The following is a 23054-nucleotide window of genomic DNA, read 5'->3' as shown; positions in this document are numbered from 1 at the left end:
AGAAAATTCTTAAAATTATTATGAGAATTCAGAAAAAATTTTAATAGTATAAAATAAAAATTAAATTTTTCCTTTATTCGTTACAATTACAATTAAAAGACAAAACAATATTTTTTATGCTAGCATTTCTGTTCTATCTACGGGCTATATTTCAAATCACATATATATCTATGGTTGCATTTATTATATTTAACAAAATTATAAATAGATAACAAGTTGAAGTTAGAGAATCGAAATTATTTGACTTTTTTAATTCAACTTTAATTTAAATCAACTTTAATTTTAATTAAATTCATTTTTAATATATAATTCAAGGCATTTGAACAATTTATAAGAAAAAATATTTTCATAATTTGATTATATGTTTACATGAAAAATAAAGTGAGGCGTCATTGTATAAGCTTTCCTACACTATTGATCCAGTTCAAATCCCCGAAAAAAAGAATCTTCTTGTTACGAATTCTCCATGAATTATTTATCCCCGAATCGATCGATATCCCCGTTACATTCAATCTTCCACGATTGTTTTCCCGTGCAGGTATGCAACGGAGATGTAACCTAAGCCAGGAGGCCGTCGAACAGAGACTGTCGAAAGTTTCGAAAATTCCATATAAAATTCGCATTCTAATGGCTTCCAGGAAGTATGGTCACCTCGTTGTCCAAAATTTAATTCGAATTTCGCAACCACAAAATTCGTCACATTTTTATCCATTTCTATTTTTTATTTTATTTATTTTGTTTGGTATAAACAACTTAAAATATATGTTATGTAATCTACTATATATACTAATATATATTATTATATATATTATATTATTATATTATTATATATATTATTATATATATATATAATATATATATATATTATATATATTATTATATATATATAATATATATATATATTATTATATTATTAATATATAATATATATATACTAATACTATAATCGCAGAATGACGAAAGAAATCTATCGATTGCATGATTTGAAGTTAATTGAAATTTATAATTCTGAGAATGGAATATTATAATTTATATTTATAATTTACATTTAGCAATAGAGCCTAAGAAAATATTAATTTGGTTTGCAATTAAAAATTATGTTGATAAGATTGTAAAATTTAATATCAAAGACTAATTTAAATTTTATCAAGAAACTAAATCTAGAATAAGAAGCTTCAAAAATAAAACTTTTAATTTTTAATTTTTCATTTAATTTATATTGAATAAAAAATATTTATTATATTTATAAAATTATATTTATAAAATGTTTTAAAAAAAATTTAATGATTATAATATGATATTATTTGATAAAAAATATAAAATTAAATGGTTTTAAAATAATATTAAATAATGATATTAAAAAATATTTTAATATAAATAAATTTAATACTTTTTAATAGTTTATTAAATTTATTTAATATTATTCTTTTTATTTTTATCATAATTTATTTCTGAACAATACATTAATTGGAATTTTTAATTTGATTTCATTACTTATTGTCATACATTAAGTAAAATTTTTCTTGTCAATTATTACTCAAAAAAGAAAAATTATTTGAAGAAACATAATCTTATTTTATCACAACCAAACATGAAATATAATATCTGATACATTATATAATAAGAAAAAAAAATTAAATAATAAAATTAACTAATTGAAAGCCATTATTTTTGCGTTTTTTTTAAACTTATAGTAACTGAATTATGAATTTTCGTTTTTATGAATTTTTTTTTTTTGATTGCATTATCTTAACACTAAAAAAATATCTTCTAATAGGAAAAACATTGAATTAAAATTTAAATATATTGGAAGATATTTATTTTAACATTTAAAAATAATGATGTTAAGAAATTCAGTAATTGATAGAAACACTTCATACAAATAATGTGAAAAATATTTTTATATTATATAATTCGAAAATTAGAATCGATTTCCAATTACATAAAGAAGTAAATTGTCAAAAATATTGTCCTTAATGGTACATTTCAAATTCATTAAAATCGATGAAGAAGTATATCTTATATAACTTTTTGTCAATTTGTCCCCATCTATATCATTATCAATTTCAAATCTCAAATTTTTTTGAGGCAAATATACCAAAAAATAAATCTTCAGCGAATCTTTTCAGGAAGAGACAAAAGAATATCGATTCAAAGTCGCATATTTCCTCTTATTATTAGAGTCTTTTTCTTAGAGTTCCTCTGCTTGTTTATCAGTTGAAGGATTAGTAATCGTGCACCGAGCAAATGAAACTCGGCTAAAAAGAATCTAGGTAGTCGAAGAAGCGTGAGATAGATCGTTCAGAAGCGAGGCTAGCTCTTCACTCTGGACCATCTAGAGAGCTTGACAAACACTTGACACAACTCGCGCGAGTCTCCTTCAAAACACAGGCCCCATTGTTGCCATGTCATCTCTTCGGACCCTGGGCCATTATCCTCCGAAGCGTACATTACCAATCGTTTCGGATCGATCAGTTCCAATATGTTTGTTATTTAAATATCGCTTTAATAATGACTTAAAATCTTGAATAGAAAACAATTGAAGGCGAAAAGCCGATAGAGAAACCGAAACGATATCAAAGACATATTATTCATTTCTTGTAATAATGAAATAGTATAATAATCACAATTTTAAGAAAAACAAAGATAAATATTTTCAATCACTATAAAAAAATGTTAAAACTTTATGTTATTTGTGATATCTGTATTTCGGTTAGATATTGATAAAAATTTGTATTTTATATATGATTGTATTCCATATTTTCTTTTTTGAATAATCATAGTTAAAAAAAAATTGTGATTTACATAATGAAAAATATATTAACAATAATAAAGTTTTTATTTTTCAAAATAAAATCCCAATAGAATAAAATAATATAGAACATCGTATTAAAATTTCAAATTCGAAGTATGTATTTGAAAAATCATTTATAAAATTTTATCAATAAAAAAAAATTTAGAAAAATGGTTGTATTTATATTAATAATTTAAAAAATTGCAATGTTTAAATTATCACTATTGCAGTAAATGGGCGATACGTCTGTTCGATTTTTAATTAAAATGTAAAATTTTTTTATTGGAAAATATATTTTGTAATATAATGTCCATTATTATTCATCAAATAATAAATTAAATAATAATCGAAAGAATCCAGGATAAATTGGATGGATAAATTGAATAATTTGACCAATGAATTGTACTTTAACGATCATAAGATCATAGTGATACCTTAAGATAAGATAAAATAATTCTAATTACATTAAACAAGACATATCATAAATTTAAATAAATTACACATTTGTTAGTTTTTGGTATTAAATAATATATTAAAATATTTTATTTATATTAATTTGATCAAGAAAGAATAAATTTATATTACAAGAAAATTAAACTATCAAAATTGAATAAAATTATTTGACTCAAATTAATGATATTATTGTATATGAATATTGCAATGATAGTATAATTTTGGTCATATTTATTTAGAAAAGAAATAAAATAATTAATTAAGAATTATACTATTTTTTGTTTTAAAAAACTTAGGTGAATATTATATGTGAATATTATATAATAAAATATATAAATTTCGCATTCTAATAATTTTTCTATTCTTCTAGGAATAAAATAGAATATAATATAATATTCCAAATAATTGTATTATCTTATGTATTGGCATTTTTTTTAATTATTTTAATAATAAAAAATTTCTTCATTTTTTCTTTGTAATAGATACATTTTCTCAGTAAAGAAAACACTATAAATCATTTCATTCTTTCATCTAATTCTTCTGCTTGAAATAATTAATTATAAATAATAAATTATTAATAATTTATAATAATTAATAATATCAATTTTAAATACTGATTTATTTTGATTAAAAATCGATTATTTATTATATATAAAAATGAATATTTAAGTTAGATTAAATATATTTTATATATATATTTTATTATATATATTAAAATATATTAAATTGTATTTAAAATTTAAAATTTAAATTAAACTAAACAATAATTAAAACAAATTAAACAAAACTAAAAAAGTTTAAGCGGGAAGCATATATATGTTCATTACAAACAATAATGTGTTTATAATCTAAATAATATCGCTCAATTTTTATGTCAAGAACTTTTTCATAAAATTCATTAGAATAAAAAATAAAGAAAAATATAGAGAATCTGTAGAATTTCTTTTTCACAATAATGTATTTAAACATATTTTATTTTTTCAAGATAATCAAGATGAAATTATTCTTTTTCATTATGAAAATTGTTAAGGATATCTTATGGTAGATGTATTTTTATCCAGCTAACAAGGTAAAATAAAAACTTATTAAAAAAAATTTTTTAATGTTGCTATCTTTGATGTAATTTAAATTATTTTTTTTTCTAATATATATTAGGGGAAAAATGCTATAGTTTGTAAAATACATTAATAATAAATAATATATATAAACTAAAAAAAATACGTATTATATTATAACTAACATAGCTAACCATTATATATTATATACATTATAACTAAATTAATAATAAATTTTAAAAATTATAAATTAATAATTAATTTATAACTAAATTATAAATAAATTAAAATTTTATAACTCATATATAACTCAAAACAATTAAAAATAATTAAAACCAAAAACTAAAGTATATTATAAAACTGTTGTTCAAGATAATATTCTTAACCACATATTTCAATATCATTGAAATTGATAAGAAAATAATTTTTCAATTCATCTCCATTTTCTTTGTATGTTCCATATAAAATGAATTACTACATTTATCAGTTCAATGAATAATAATAAAATAAAGAATAATAAAATAAACTTAGAAAAGTATCAAGATAAAAAGAGCGAAATATATATATATATAAAACAGAGAAAGGGAGAAAATGATATTCTCAGGAGTCCGGGTCGTTTAAAGCCCCATAAAAGAATCAGCCGGGACATCTCACTGTCTGAGAATTCGAATACCCGGTGATCAGCGAACCGATAAAGGCGCGAGAGCAAGCGGACAAGCAGAGTGAAGGTGTCGAGGGATCCGTTTCCACTGAAGCGGAAGCAACTTCCTGTCCGGAGATCAGCTGACGCCTTGCTTAGTGAATGGAATCGAGAGCAAAGAGGAGTAGAATACCGGCCCCGCTCTCTCTTTTTCGAGGCCCGAATTGTACGGTGGTCGGCCGTAGCTAGAGGAGGTGACGAGAGAAACGCCGCCTGGTGGGGAGGACCGCGAAAGAAATCGGACGAAGGGGCCCAGTGTGGAGAGATGGGTACTCGGGTTGGGTGGACGGTGGAGGGAACGAACTAAAACAAGAAGAACGGGATAAAAGGTTGGCCTGGAAGGCGAAGGTGAAGTTGAGAAACGGGCCCGGAGGTGGAGAAGGACTGGTGAAGAAACTGGTGGGGGCGGAGCCCCGAGTCTGGATGCTGGATGGAGCCCGTGAATCGTTCACCATCTTCGTCCATCTCGGACCCAACCCCCTTTCTCTGATCGAAACCTGGTTCGTCTCTTTACCTTCTCTTTCTTTTCTGAGTTCTTTGAAGTTTTATATTGTTTCTTCTTTTTCTTTTTATTCTTCCTCTTCTTTTTCCTCTTCTTCTTTTTCTATTTTTTATTTTTCGTATCTTTCCTTGACCTTTTCACATCTACTTCGTATTTCTGAATTGAAAGTTTCTGGTTGAGAGTTCATGTAGCTTATTTAGTGATTCGTGAGTGATTTTCAATGAATTTTAAATCGATGAATTGTCTTTTCTAAGTCTTTTCGTTTCTAAATTTTTGATTCTTTATATTGTTGCTTCTTTTCTTGTTTTTCTTCTAATATTTTTTATTCTTCGTATTTTTTCTTAATTTTGTTATCAGTCTTTTTATTCATTTTTTCTTTCTTTTCTAAGTTTGTTATTTCTTTATTCTTTGTATATTTCTTGATTTTCTCATTTTTACTTCGTGCTTTTTACTCCAATCGAAAAATCGTATGATTGATTTGACAAAATGAATAATATTCGATAAATTTTAAATCAATAAATCATCTTTTGCTTTCTTTTTTTCTGAGTTTTTCGTTTTTTTCAGAAACATTGTTTTTATCTTTCTTTTTCTACTTTTTCCTTTTTTCCTTCACTCTCTTCAATTTTTCTTATCTTTCCTTGACTTTTCATCTTTATTCTATTCTGTTTCTTTGAGAATTCGATTTGATTCATGGAAAATTATCAATGAATTTTGAATTAATGGAGATTTTTTGAAATTTTAAAATTAAGAAAATATCTCCTCTCGAGATATTTCACTCTGGCTCTTTATTTTTTTTTTTTCTTTACCAATATTAAATTGAAAATATTCTGAGATTTATTTTAAACTAATTATTTTTTTAAACTATTTATCAAAAAGTCTTTCAAATTTTCTTCTTTACTCAAAATCAATATTATATGATAATATTTAATTAATAAAATGTTGCTAATAATTTTATTATTATTTCTTCAAATATTAAAAATGAAATATTTTAAGTATTTCTCTTTAAAATATTGATGATAATGTAACTTCATCTTCTCTCAATTTCATCTTTGAAATATTTCTTAATATCTCTTTTTTATCCAAAATCAACATTATTATTCAAAAGATTTGTCCAATTGTCAGTAATTTTTAAATTTTACTAAAAAAAATAATTAATTTAGATCATTAACAATAATAATATTTAAATGTTAAATGTTAAAATATTTTCTTTAAAATATTAATAGATTTAACCACATTTAAAATAAAATTATTTAAAATATAAATAATAATAAATTATTTATTTTCTAATTACGTAAAATAATTGCATTAAAATAATTATTTTGTATAATTTAAAATGTTATTTTTAAATAATATTATTTCATGAATGTTTAAAAGTTCAATTCTAGAAACAATTTTTTCTATTTTATTTTATTAATTTTTTTCTTATAAATTTGAAAATAAGAAAATAATTAATTATTATAATTATGCCAGATAATATACTAAATAATATTAAAAATATAAAATAAATTACATCTAGTATTTTTTTACAGGATACTTTTTTACATTATTCAATTTCTTAATTTACATTATTTAATTTATTAATCGTGCGATTTTTTAATATCTAATATTTGTTCATTATATGAAGTTTATGTTTTATTTATAAAATATACTTTATTTATTTTCATTAATATATTTAAAAAAATTTTTTTTTCATTTTCCTCAACATGTTAATTTTTTTTTTTATCTTTATTAAATAAAATTTTATCGAAAGCATTTTTATATTTTAAATTATATAATTCGTTTTAGTTTAATATAAATTTTATCCAAATTATAAAACAATTATTATGTGAAATTTTTTCATTCGATTTTTTTCACGATATGCATATATCATACAAAAAAGAAATTCAGATATAATTAAAATAATTTATTCTTATATTATTATAAATAAATAAAATTTATATTATAATTAATTATAAATAAAATTTGCATAAATCTATAACAATTCTTTTTCTCTATTCAAAATCAATTACAATCAAATTATTCCTAAATTCGTCTTTAAAATATTAAGAAATCGCGAAAGAAAAAGAGAAACGTAAAGACAAGCATCTCGTCCATTCGAATGCAGATTATGCCGTGTCGGAAATACGGAATTGAAATTGTTCGTTGGCTAACTAGCAGCTTGTCGTGAATTAACACGACCGCTCACCTGAACAAGATAAGATACGATGCATGTAAACCAGGTGTAAGTGATAGACGCTCGATAATTAACGGGTATCGAAGTGAGAGATGAGGCAAAGATAGGCCTCTCTTGATGCCGGAGGGATATTATCCCTGTCGTATCCAGTCCATCATCCACCGAAACTGGTTTGCTTTTTGTCTTTCATCCGCCTTTCGTTAATGTCCGCCTCGCGAGAGCCGGGATTCCTACTCGTCGTCGCGTGGAAAATTTTCGCGTAAAACCTGTCAGCGGCTGTGTTTCACGCGTCATCGAAGATCGAATCGTAATTTCATGACGCATGTCGCGTATCGTCGTTAAAAAAAAATTACGCGTTGATTCTTATATTGATGTACAATTGGATGATTTTTTTTGACTTCGAATGAATTCTGGATTTTTACTATTTTTTGCAGATATATTATAATATTCAAATAATATTTTTAGTTTAAATTCAATTTAAATCATTTTGAGAATAAATTCGAAAAGTGTAATTATTTTCATTTTTTTTTTTTTTTTCATAAATTTCATTACATGCAAGAAGAGCAATCTTTATGAATAAAATAGATATAGATTGATATAGAGACGAATTTTTTTTGGATTTCGAATGGATTTTAGATTTTTGTTAATTCTTGGATATAATGGAAATATAGCATATTTAAAATTTTAAAATAAAAAATTATTACAGAGGAAATAAATAAAAATATATGAAATTGTAAAGAAATTATATAATAATTATATTTCAAATTTTGAATTATTAAAAAACATAAAACATACTTACTAATATTATTCGAGTAAAATTTTTGTTCTAAAATTTTTATTATATCGGAGATGTCATGTTCTTTGAATTCGAAAATCATGATCATTTTGACTAGATAGATTTCATTATATGCAAGATGAACGATTTTTATGAACAAAATATCATTCGTTAAAATTATCAATAAAGAAATATAAATATGCTAGTAATTTTATGTAAAAATAATAGAAATTGTAAAAAATTAGAAAACAAATTTGCTTTATTATATTTCTTTTATATAAAGTATTTATATAATAAATATTTTATATAATAATATTTTATATAAATTATTTATATAAAATAATATTGGTTTTTAATGGTGAATAATAATTGCCCAAATGGATTTATTCTATTATGCAATTGCAATTATTTGACTTATTTACTTTTTTACCGAAAACTTATTTTTAAATTTCTGTTTAGCATTTCTTCTATAGAACTCTCAATTATATAAATATTTATATTAATTTCAAAATTATCGCTATAATTAACTGTTAAATAAACATAATCTGATTCCGGTCTTTATTTTTCTTTAATTTTCTATACTTTTTTTTTTTTTTCTATATCATTAATTTTCAAATATTACTTTTCATCTAACTTAATCTAACTTAAGTTCGAAATTTCTGCACAAAACATATCCATAAAATGATATATTCATATCATTAAATTTTTTTCTATAAATCTGTATATATAAAATATATATAATATAAAAATATCTTATTACAAAATAATTTTATATTATTAAAATATAAAGCTTTGACAACAATTTAAAAAATAAAATAATTTAGGAGACTGAATTAACAATGATTAAATTCACATCATTATTCATATTCGAAATTTAAAAATATTGAAAACTAATGAATTATGTTGACGAATAATGTTGTTTGACGATTCACAAAAAATTTATATCGATCATATGGTGAAAAATCGATATAATGATCGGTGATATTTATTACGAAATTCTTTTTAAAGAATTATTTATAAAAAATGATCATGATTTTCGGTTTCAAGATCCAGGAAGTGTCTGAAATGATAAATTTGAATAAAAAATTTTATTTGAACGATATTATAATATAGTTATGATTATTAATTATAGATATGTATTGATATCTTCTTGATAATTTTTAATATATTATCAATAATATCAATAATAATTAATAAATAGAAATGATTAATGCTATTTTACTTTCTTTCTGTTATCTATAATAAGTTGCAATAAAAATAAACTTTATTGAAAAACTGTATTGTGTTCATATACATGTATACATATTCTCTTACTTTTATTAGTATTATTGATATTTTAATAATATTTTTTGAATATATCTGAAAATGTATAAATATATATTGAAATATGTTAATAACATATATAATAATAACGATCGAATAAGAAAAAATAAAAATTTGAATTCATTTTCATTCAATATCCTAATACAGTCATTTTTATTATTATCGATAAATGGATTTGATTATATTTCGATTTAGAGCATCATTACTATTTTTTAATTTTTCTCGCATAATCTTATAATTATTAATAAATATAAACGAAATATAATTGTTTTTAATACGAGAATTCATTTGTTTAAAACTTAAAATATTATTAAAATTTAATAATTTTGAAGCATTATAAGACAGGTTAACTCAACCTGTCTTTTCTTTGGATTATATGTGTTATGTTGTCAATACGTAACTTAATAGTGTTTCATACATTAAAGATAAATTATTAAAGTATTGATACTATAAATGTTATTGCTATAAGTCTAAATAGTAGATCTTAAATGACAGAGCCATGTGTAATTTTTTAAAAGAATCGAAAAGTTTCTTGTGAGTATTTGAAATGTTCATTTTGCTTCCTTATGCTTTCTTATATCTTATGCTTTCTTATAGTTTTATGAAAATCTTTTTATAATTGAAATTTATTTAATTTGCGAAATTTTCAAATTAGTCGAGCACATGAATATCATTTATTATGTTTATGTAAGAATTGTTTTAAATATCGAAGATAATTCTATAAAAATTGATTTCGATGATATCAAATAAATGTTATAAAATATGAGACTGATATCGCCATTTGTAATTGATTATTGTAAAAATTATTTTATGTTATTTGCTTATTTTCGCATTCCGTATTCAAAAAATCAATCAATAAAATAAAAAAATTAACAATTATTTTTCCAAATTACTTTATTAAAAATAAAAAAAATGAATATTTATACAATAAAGAATAATTAATAAAAGAAAAAAATATATGTATCTATAATTTGAAGATAAAAATTAATTGTAATTTTCTTTTAATCTCAACAAATTAATTTTTTATTTGAAAAACCAATACTAATACTAATTTTAATACTAATAGTAATTTTTAATTTTAGGAAATTTTCAATTTTTTTTTGCAATTAAAAATAATAGAGTAATAAGTAATCTTAAGGAAAAATTATAATTGAATTATATTGAAAGATTATATATAGATAATCTTATAGCATTTATCTATATGTAATCATATTTTTTATTTTATTACTTTAATTACAAATATTTATATTACTTTAATTACAAATATCTATATGACAATATATCTATTAAATAAATTTTACATACAACGATACAAATATTTTACAATATATATTTTAAATTATTCGATATACAAGTGATGCATGATTTTTCAACTATTTAAAAAAAAGTTTTAAACAAAAATTTAATATCAAATTTGCAATGAATGATAATAATAAAAATTTGAAAAATAATTTATTTTTATAAAATGAAAGCATTTTAGATTTCCTAAATGAGATAATCTTACCTTTTTCTATTTTCTTTATATTATAAAAGATATTAAAAATTTTAAAAATATTATATTACATATACTTATTGTATATAATACTTTTATTAACGAAATAGTTGATTACTAGTTACTTGGTTAATAAAAGTAATACTTAAATATATATTTTAAGACTGCAATTAGCACAAAAGAATTTACGATAGATAGCATTTAAAATTCTTGAACTTATCCTCACTTGACTTCTTTTTATGAGTATATCTATAGTCCGTTGTATTCCAACTACCAATTAGTAATATTGAAAATTTACAAGAGAGAATTATTACAGCATACAATTGTACAGCTAATGTATAGGCATTCAATTTCTATAAAATAGAATGATATATTGCGGTATGCATTTTAAACTTGCATTAAAATAAAGTGTAATTTTCCACATTCGATGTCCATTTCTCTTAATGCGTTAAGATATTAGAAGATGAGAATCATTTTCAAGCTATGTTCTATGTTTGCATTGTTCATAAGGAAGCCGAAGAGTTAAATAGGTATTATTATTTTTATTACAATATTGTAAATCCAGTATGGTATTGATAAAAATTTTATAAAATATAATGAGAAAAATAATATATTATAAAAAATAATAAAAAAAAATATATTAATATATTCGCTATGAAAACAAATGTTATTTAAATTTATATTATTTGTTATAAACTTGATGTTGTTAAATTTTTATTTCTCGCTTTTTTATTTTAGAAAAATATAGTATAATAATGTACTAAATAAAATCAACATATTATTAAAAATCTTGATAATCACTAACCTTGCGATTTATGAATAATTCCAATAAGTTTTATTATTGCAAAAAGAAATCCCAAAATTTTTGTTGATTTAAAATTATATAAAATATAATTACAAATAAATATAAATTATAAATAAATCTTTGAATAATTTAAAAAATCATATTTTGTAAAAAATATTCCATAAATATATCTCTTCACGCAAACTTTTTTTCCATCATTATTAAACAACGATTAACGCAATATAATCTCTCACACTCACCAGTGGTTAACCAAAATAGTGTCAAGTCAAGCTTTGTATTGTATTTGTATTGTATATTCTCAATCGTTCCCTTGATATAAGAGTCCGCGATTCGTTTCGAGAATATTTCGCGTCTTTGTGATCGCTCTTCTTTTTCACTTTTCTTTTTTTTTTTTCCCCTCTTCATCCCCGCATCTACCTCTCTTCCGCCCTTGTGTCCCTAATGGATTACGGACCAGGCCATTTTTCAGCCGAAATGGATTTTCATAAGAACCGACATTCTCGGCTTTGCCACGACCGCGTGTATTCTATACCATTCTCCGTTTCACTCTATCTTCGCTCCGCCAAAATGTTTGTAAATAGATGTAAAGTCTGGGAGGGGCTCAGGGAGTACCCCGCTGGGTGAACAAGACACCCCATCGTGCACCACGGACGGTACATTTCTCGGTTCCTCTTCACCATTCTTCCCGACCACCTTTTGTATTTTCTTCGTTCACCTCCTTCTACTTTTCACTCTTCCTTTCTCCTCTTCGTACTTTTTCTCGTATATATCCGACTCGTTCTTATACCGCTTGTTTCCTCTTTTGTTTTTTTCCTTTTACTCCTCTCCTGTTTCTTCTTCTTCTTCTTCTTCGTTATTGGTATTAGTCATTTTAGTTAGTTTTTTGAAACATCTTTTACGTTTCTTTCTAGGTTATATACGATTGTAGATCATGTTCGTTTTGGATGTTCATTTTCTTATGATTTGTTTAAATCTTATATTTCTTTTTTTTTTCTCGCGTTATTAATGTTAACTGTTTGAAATGTTTTGCGTTTCATTTCAGGTAATATAATTATATACATATTTTTTGCGACTTTTTTGAATCTCATATTTTTTGTTCTTCTTTTTATTTTTTTGTTTGAAATATCTTTTGTATTAAATGCAAAATGTCTTTACGTTGCTTTTTTCTTTTTATATTTATTAAATTAAATAATAAAATAACTTATTTTTCAAATATTATTATTATTAAAATTATTATTATTATTAAAATATCTATTAAGACAAACTGCAGCAAATACAGCAAATAAAAATAAAAATAAAAATTTCATATGGAAATAAATTTGAACGATTCTCAAATTATTTCACTTTCTTATATTATTTTTTTTCTTTTTTGTTATTTATTTCTTATCACATTATTTTATTTTTAAATATTTATATTTTTTATATTTGATTAATTTTCTATTTTACTTAATTCTAATTACATTATTATTATTATTTTTTAATTATTTCTTAATAATATACACAATAATGATAGTGAATAAAGATAAAAATAAATCACATTATAAAAATAAATCACACAATAATCTATCAATTGAAATAAAATATTCAAAATATTTTTTTTCTTATTTTTGACTTTATGAAATTTTGAAGATCATCGTATATAAATTCATATATAAATTTGGCTTAGCATGCGTTTTATCAAAAATATATTAAAAATAAAAAAATAAACAACATAACAATCTTTTATTTAAAAAAATGAAAGTTCAATTTTTTTTAAAAATATTTTTTTCTCTTTCATTTCTTTTTTTAGCACTTATTATTTATAAAAAAAAGAAAAAAGAACACTGACTAATAATAATATAAACAAAGTGTATATACTATATTTACACAATAAATATCAATAATTATTGTATATATACATATCATAATATTTTTAACACTTTGATAACATTTATATTTTATGGTTACAAAATATTTAAAAATGATTTGTAATCCATTTCATATAAATTATATTATTTTGAAATACGCACAATGTCGACAAACATTAATTTGCCAAGCGAAGCATTACGCGTAAAATACTACATGTATTTCCATCGAAGTGCGATCCATTCGTTTTTTTTTTCCCCCCTCTTTCTCAAGTCTAATGTTTCCCTGTCTATTTGACAATGTGCTCCAACATACCACACACTGTTGGTCGTGCAAATTATTAACGTCCGTTCAAATACGCGCTTTCTTCGGAAGCGATAAATCATCGGTATGAAAACACATTGTGTTTGCCCTGTGCACTTCTTCGTTGTGTAAATTTGCGCGGGATCCCACTACGAGGAACTCAGTGTCACGCGTGAATTCAATGGAAATCGTGGATAACTGTGGGAACAAAGGCAATTTCTAAGCTCGGTTTTGCCACCGAAATCGCGATTCACGGTGACAAATCGCACCCATGAGCATTCGATTAACAATAGAATATTGCATACGTTGATTATCTCACGATGATTACGCGATTACAGTGAATTCTCATTTATTTGAATAGTGCACTATGGGATATTTATCAAAAGCGGTGAAAATTCCTTTTTTTATAAATATTCTCAAAATCAAAAAAATATATGTATCATATATTATAGATTATTAAATATTCAATTCTTTTTTGTTATTTATTCTTTTTTTATTAATTATTAAATGATTAAATGAAAAAAAAATGATTAAATTTAAAAAAAATAAATAAATCTGAAAATGATTGAAAACTAAGTTTATCGTATAAATTTTATTATTTATTTAATTTAATTGGTACTTAATTTGTAATTTCATTTTTATACTATTATCATTTTATATTATTTATAGAATTATACATTATTCCATTCTAGTTTTCATTCTCAATTTTAAAATTTGTTTAGCGGAATTTAATATTTTTTTTTGGTTTTATTAAAAAATCATATATATATAAAAAAAATAATTGCTATTTACTAAAGTAGTTATTTTTATTGTATTTCAAAATATATGAGATAACATAAATATAATATATTTATATATTCCAAAATAATAAAACTTTTTATTATTTTTTTACATAAGTATTCATAAGTAAAAGAATTTTTCTATCTTATATTTTCATCACTGTATATACACATATATACTTTTATTTTATTTGCAATCTTTAAATATATGCTGGATTAATCGTTTGTTTATTCAGATCAGAAGTTCAGAACCGATTAACAAAGAGTGTATTGTATTTAGAAACATACTTTTATACCATCATACGATATGATTTTTTTTTCTCAAAATAAAATAGAAGATTTTCTCAAAATTATATAAAAATATTTTTAAATATATATTATATATATATATATATATATATATATATTTATATATATATTTTTATATTTATATATTTTAGAATATATTTTTTTTTTATATTCCTTTTTTAAAATTTTCTTTCATATATTTATAGAATGTTCAATATTAATATCAGAAAAATTTTAGCAATATATTTAATGATTTCTAAACTATTTTTATTAAATAATTTTTAAATTCCGTGATACCGTTATCATTGAAATCGTAATTCAGTAACAAATTACACCCATGAATATTCAATTAATAGATATCGTAGATGTCGATGATTGTGCGATTTTGTGTCCTTTATCCCACCATATGATGAGATTTTTATATAATAATAAATAAAACGGAGAATTTGAGTTGAAATTATTCAAAAAGATTTTAAAAAATGCATTTATATTTACTTATTATTTTTTTAAATTTTCACGGATATCTAGAGTGTTCAAAACCAAAACAAAAAAATTTTGGCAATATATGCACGAGGTTATTATAAATGAAAAATTTTGTACAATATATTAATCAATTTAATTTTGTTCTCAAAATAAAGAAAATGAAACTATAATAAAAAAATGCATTTGAATTAATTTTCAATAATAATTATTTAATTAATTATTATTTTTACTTTTTACATTTATTTACAATTGATTTACAATTATTTATGTAAATTATTCATAACAATTATTTTGTATCTCTACGTGCACAAATAATCGTACTTTTGACGATTTAACATATTTATTACGCATTTTTTAATCTCATAATGAAATGAAATCTATATTTTTTATAAATATACAAAAAATTTTATTATTTGTTTTTTTTTATTATTCGAAATAATCAAACTTTTCGTAAAAAAAATATTTGAAAATTTATTTATTTATTTCGAGTAATTATTTGTTTTCACTTTTTTTTTCTTATTTCAAACAAAAAAAAAGTGTCCAATGCTTAGAATAAACAGCGAAAAGGTTAAAAGCGATTATTGAGCTCGATACTTGTGGATAACGGCACAGGAGCACGAAATCCCATGCGTGCAGATTCATTTCATTGAGAGAGGTGGTCCGCGTGTGTGCCGCTTAATGGCAATTCATCCGACAGCCGATGGGCGTGCGATTCGCCTTGTGGCGATCGCGTGCACGTGGCCGTGACACCTTGAAGCCGCGGAACGAGGTCGCTTTTCATCCGCGAGAGGCCACGGGATGTTCGGCAAAGGAAAAGGGAAGTCGAAGCGCTTGAAGAAGAAGAAGGCGGGACCGGTCCCTCAAGCTATCGTGCACCGCTCAATAGGAGCTAATTGCCGCAAGGAGAGCTGCAAATTCGCGGTATTGTAAGTCTCGTCTCGTTTTCATGCCCGCTGTCGAAGCCAGGATGTTCGTGTTGTCGGCAGACTTCTTAAACCGTCTTTTCAATGGGATCATGAAATTTCAATGTAGTAGGCGCGCGTGCGCACATGTACGTTGTTAATTTCAATGGTAAATTGTAAAATATATGTAAGTATATAGAGTATATAGATACAGAGAAAGGGTATGAGAAAGATTTGATGATTGTGGAAAAAGAAATAATAGGGGCATTTGAGAAGATATATTTTCGAGATACATTTCGAAAGAATAATTTCTGAATTGGAAACGCTAAAAGAGGATCGAAACTATATTTTTATAAATATAAAAGCAAAATAATAAATGGCATTTAAAGAAACGAATTTTTCAAGAAGATTTTTAATTAGATTTTTAAATTAAGAATATTAAGAATTGAAATTAAATCTTAAGATTTGAAAAAATCGAAATCGAAATTTTGTGATATTCTTTTCTTGTGATAATCTTTTGAAAACTAAAAAGTTCGTTTTATAATTATTTTCTTATGCTTATTTCTTATGAAATAAAATGTTGAAATTTTCATTTTTAAAATTTCATTCATTTCATTTCAAATTTAAATTCATAAATAATTAGCAATCGTCTTCACAATTTGCAAAAAGTTAAATTTTTGCTTTATTTTTATCATTATATATTATAAAATATAATATGATATTGCTCTAATTGAAATAAATCAAAAATTGATTTGATTATTATGGATTAAATAAAAATAATTTTATATTATAATATAATATTATCTTTTTTTATTTTTACAATTATTTTTTATTGTCTTAATTATTTAATTATTAAATCGTTTTAGATTTAATTTTTATATTCATCTTAATTTATAATATCTTAATATCTTAATTATTCATCTTCATTTTCTATTTTAAAAAACAATATATATAAATTATTATATTTAAATTCATGATGATAGAAATTTAACTGAAAGTGCATAGATTGTTTTGTTTGTTATTCATTAATTATATAATATTCATCATATAATATCATTATTTGAAAATTATTTCAAAAGATTTTGAATAATTAATATATTAATAATATATGAATAATTACTATAGATTAAATATATAACAAATCTATACAATTTTATGAATTACAGAAAAATAATTTTATTCTCATTTTAATAAATATTTTTATTTAATAATTCAAATTATTTGTTATTATTATACATATAATATTTTAATGTAATTAAATTAAAATTACGAAGTTTTAAAAAATCTAAGTATTTATAGCGTTATAATGAAAGAAAAATAAATTTTTGTTTTCATATTTCAAATGCATACGTTGATTTGTGAAATATATTATTTACTTATCGAACAAAATATATACATATATATTTCGTATATACATATATATTGTGTAAAATAAAATGTACATAAAAACAGAATTAATATTTGTAATTGATGTTAAATCTTTCAGAATTGTTTTGTTATTTTTCGTGTCAAGTTGTACAATTTTTACAAATTATTTAATTTTTATACGGATTCTAATAATAGATTCTAAATTGGAAAAATTCTTTTATAAATTATTAATATTAAAATCAATAATCAATATCTGCAAATAAAACAATTATGATTGAATAATTTTTCTTTTTTTATTAATTTTTATTTTATTAAATCGACTAAATTAAAAAATAATAAATATATTTCGATAATGTTTAAATATCATTAAAATAAATTGATCTGAATATCCAGATATTTATTCATAAACAGTAACATAATATATTCCAACTACATTGAAATCAAGTTTTCAACAAGTTCATTCTCTTATTCCAATAATAGCATTTATGCAATTTCTATGCATTCCTTTAATAAATGAAATAATTTCATAAGAATCTCCGATCTCTCTAGAGATCACAGATTCTAAAAAAAAAGTTCTCAGAACTCGTCCGTAATACTTTAAGTAGGATTTACACGAATCCCCGCTTCTAAAGTCAAGAATATCTTTGCTTAGCTTTCTCGCGCGCTCTATTGACTGCTGTTACTCGCGTATCGTCCAGGTAGGCAAACATAGAAACCGAAAAAAAGATCTTCTTTTCTCAAAAGTAGAAAACAAGAGCAAGAGAGAGGAAGATCGGTGTAACCGAATGATTCTGGACACCGGTCGTATTTATACTCCTGTTTGCCTCCTGATTCGCCACGGTGCGCGACCCTTGAAAGTCCAGCTTGGTGTCCAGTCAAAACACGCATTCGTTTTCTCGCCACCTATTTTCAGGGGTTGCTCGTTTACCTGCTCGCCTTTTTTCGCGCGCATCCGCGTGAAATCGCGTGAAATCCTCGTCCGGCTCGGGAAAATCGCGTTAAGCGGAACTTCGGGGAAAAACTTGACTCGAAAGATGGTTGGAGATATTTGGGATAAAAAGAGAGTTTCATGGATGGGAGACGAAAGCGAGAAAGGATTGGTCTCGCGCTCGAAGGTGCCTCTGTTCGCGCGAGATCGGCTTTAATAGGTTTCGAGGATCATTGATTCGAAATGGTTCTGACAGAGGAAATTCGGACGCGATCGTCCAGATAATAGGGATATAGTTAAGAGATCTTGTTTAATTTTTGTTCTGGAAAGTCAATTTGATCGTGCTTGTGTATTTTTCGATATTTCTGAACGCATTTTCTTATGTATGCGCATGAAAAACATGTATTTATTGTTTTTTAATATATATTTAATATTTTTTTTTAATAAATAGTTCATTGAAAAGTTGAATATAATTAACAATTATATTTTAGACAAAATATCAATATTATAATTTAATTTCTTAAATATTGTGAATTATCTTTTTAAATATATTACACATTTCTGTAAATTTTTTTGTAAAAATCATTGTTATTATTTATATTATTTATATCATTATATCATTATTATGTTTATATTTTTATCTATAAAAGGAAATCTATTTAGATCCATAACATCTTGATCTAAGTAATATTTTTAGCAAAATGTTATTTTATTGCTATTTAAAATAAAATGCATAACATTAATAATTATTTAAGATATAAAAAATTCATTTTATATTTTTTTTTATAATTCTTATCTTCCTCCATAGTTAAGCGAAATATAAATATTTATTTATAAGAAATAATTTGATAAGATCGTCATAATTTTGAATTATATATAATAATGAAATCAATAAAAATTTTAACAATTGCAATGTTATGAAATATACAAAACAATAGTCTTTTAAATATTTTCATTAAAATTCTTTTAATTATTTAATTAAAATTCTCTAATTAATAAATTTGTCATCAATTGCTATAATGAAAATTTTATATAATTTTATATAATTTTGTCCAACAAATTGTATGTTAATTTATTTTATAATTTACAAAAAAAAATAACAAATTCTATTAATAACAATTTCATACCAAATAATAATAAAATAAATAATAAAAATTATATTTTCACAATTTTTTTATCTCTTGTAATTTTTCCTCTTCTCTAAATAAATTAATAAATTCTCTTCATACAAATTAAGAACATTCCATTTTAGAACATCTTAAACACATAACACAACATAACCTTTAATAAATTATTCTACGATACGATTAAAATGACTGAATCTTGCTAATTATTCCACGATACTATTAAAATTATTAAGTCTTGTAAATTATTTTCAATAACTCGAAGAGTATTTTGTTACAGAGGTGCAAGGAAAAACTGAACACCCTCGCTATTTCGGTAATGAATCAGTGGCCGGGAGTGAAATTAAGAGTGACAGAAGGATGGGACGAGGAAGGAAAACACGCGACGGATTCACTACATTACGAAGGACGTGCTGTCGACGTGACGACGAGCGATCGGGATCGCTCGAAATATGGAATGTTAGCAAGACTCGCCGTCGAAGCTGGTTTCGATTGGGTCTATTACGAATCCAGATCGCATATTCACTGTTCTGTCAAATCGGGTCAGTATTATATTAGTTGTTTTTCATTTTATTCATTAATTAAATTATTTTTCATATAAAATAATTTGATACATTTGAAAAATAATATAGTTTTCAATTTATTAATATTGACAATATATAAAATGTCTAAAAAAGGATTAAGCTTACTATATATTACTATATATTAATGAAGTCAAATAGTAAAAAAAAGTTGATATAGACTTATGTTGAAAAATAATATAGCAAAGAGTTACAATCGTTCAAAAATTTTTATTTTATATATATATATATTTCATTAAAAATTTATTCTGATGGAACTATTAATATAATAATTGCAAAAATCAATGGATAATTTGTTGCTTAGAATTTCGTCGTTCCAAAATATTTTATCTTTTATAATAACTTAATAGTGAAATAAATATAATAGAATATTATAAAATAGATTAATAAAATATTAATTTGGAAATAAATTACAATTTATATATACAATATATATATATATATATATATATATATATATATATACATTATATATACAATATATATTTACATAAAAGAATTTCCTTTCTTAATAAATTAAAAATTTTTATTTAAATTAAGATTTTTGTTTTTAATAAATAGTTTATGTAATAATATAATATATAATTTTATAATATATTCTTCTGTTTATAATAATAATAAGTTTTTAATATTGTATAATAATATTATGCAATAAATTTTTATATTAGTTTCGAATTAACTATAACTGTTTATCACTTTTATAACGAAAATGAATAAAATTATATCAGTCGAAATAACATTTTCAAATTTGGAAAAATATTGTTGCAATGATTTATACAAAGTCAACAGATTTAAATTTTATCTTAATAATATAATAATTTAATTACTTTATATTTTTTCTTAATTTTTAAAATATTAGTAAGTAATTAAAAAAACTCTAATTATTTATTTAGATTTTAATAAACAATAATTTAATATAGATACTTTATTAATATAATATTCTTTTAATTAAAATATATTATTCCTTTATATGATACACATAATATTTTATATTTCAAGTATTTATACATATTTAAAACGATGATTCCAAGAACAATAAGCTATTATTAGAAAAACATGACAATAATAGTATCAGTCGATACATAATGATAACAATTTTATGTACTTACATTTAAGAGACTGAAAACATTTAAGAGACTCAAAACATCTAAATATCGTAATTATCAATCTTGGATAAATCGTATTATCGCTATCAATCGATATTCCATTTGAAAATACGCATTTTGATATTCCGCCTCGTCACGATTATATTATCTATTACAATGAAATAATGTTAGCGATCGAATAATAATGACATTATCTGTAATCAGTTTGTTCTCCTAATTTTTATTTAAAATTCTTTAAATCGCACGTATTATTTACTGTTCGGATTGCTATGTTTTATCGTTGAGAAACGATGTAATTAGATTTTTGGAAATCATGTTAATTTATTTTCTTTTCATTGTATACTATAAAACATTCATATATATATACTTTTCTAAGCATAGTAATATATAAAATATTCATTAAAATAAATAAATAAATAAATAAAATGATTAGTAAAATATAATAAACTAAACGATTAGTAAAAAAAATCAAAGCTATAATACAATTAGTATAGATATATACTAATAGTATAGAATTTTGGAAAATTCAATCAAACTATTGGATTGAATTTTTTAGGCTTAAATTTTTTTAAGTACAATTTTATTTATTTTTATTATTTATTTTTACATACAAGATTATTATAGAATTTTATAATATTAAAATATAAATTATTAATAAAAAATTATTTATATTATATATTTTGTTTTATTTTGTTTTTTCGTTATTTTATTAAATAGAGAAAATAATTTTACTATATAATAAATTTTATTTAATTCCTTTGTATTAATTTTAATAATATATAACGAATTAATTTAATAATATAATTAGATATAAATATCATAAAATGAATCAATATGTATAATTATGATAATGCAAATTCAAAATTCGAATAAAATTATTAAAATTAGAAATGAAAAAAAGAAAGATTTATTTTTTTTCAAACAAGAATATTTGTATATATATATATATATATATATATATATATATATATATATATATATATATATTTACTTATTATATTATTTTTTATTATATTTTCTTCTTGAATTTATTATTACTATGATAGAGCACCACTGTTACGCAGTAACAATTCACTTATTGCATCACTAGCTCCTCCATAATAAGAAGTTATCTATTTTACCGACTTCTATATTCGGGATATTGTAGAAAATGATCGCATACAAAAAAGTTATTCTATGAGCATACTTATTTAATTATATTTAATTACACAGAAATTTCTGTTCTAAAAACAGAAATATAAAATTCAATAAACAAATTGTAAAATATCTTAGTGT

General features: G+C 22.5%; 1 protein-coding gene across 1 annotated transcript in view; it reads left to right on the top strand.

Annotated features, from left to right (window-relative positions):
• LOC726929 (sonic hedgehog protein A) overlaps nucleotides 1–23054 on the top strand; it is a gene marked incomplete at its 5' end in the record, with an annotated part of 153237 nt that overhangs the window by 115885 nt on the left and 14298 nt on the right. Inside the window, one exon of the mRNA XM_026444404.1 lies at nucleotides 20373–20634. Within this exon, the coding sequence (XP_026300189.1) occupies nucleotides 20373–20634 (262 nt within the window). The remainder of the gene's footprint in view (nucleotides 1–20372; nucleotides 20635–23054) is intronic.

Source organism: Apis mellifera, linkage group LG12 (genome assembly GCF_003254395.2).
Source record: "Apis mellifera strain DH4 linkage group LG12, Amel_HAv3.1, whole genome shotgun sequence".
In the NCBI taxonomy this organism is placed as follows: domain Eukaryota; kingdom Metazoa; phylum Arthropoda; class Insecta; order Hymenoptera; family Apidae; genus Apis; species Apis mellifera.
This window is presented reverse-complemented; position numbering and strand designations above follow the sequence as displayed.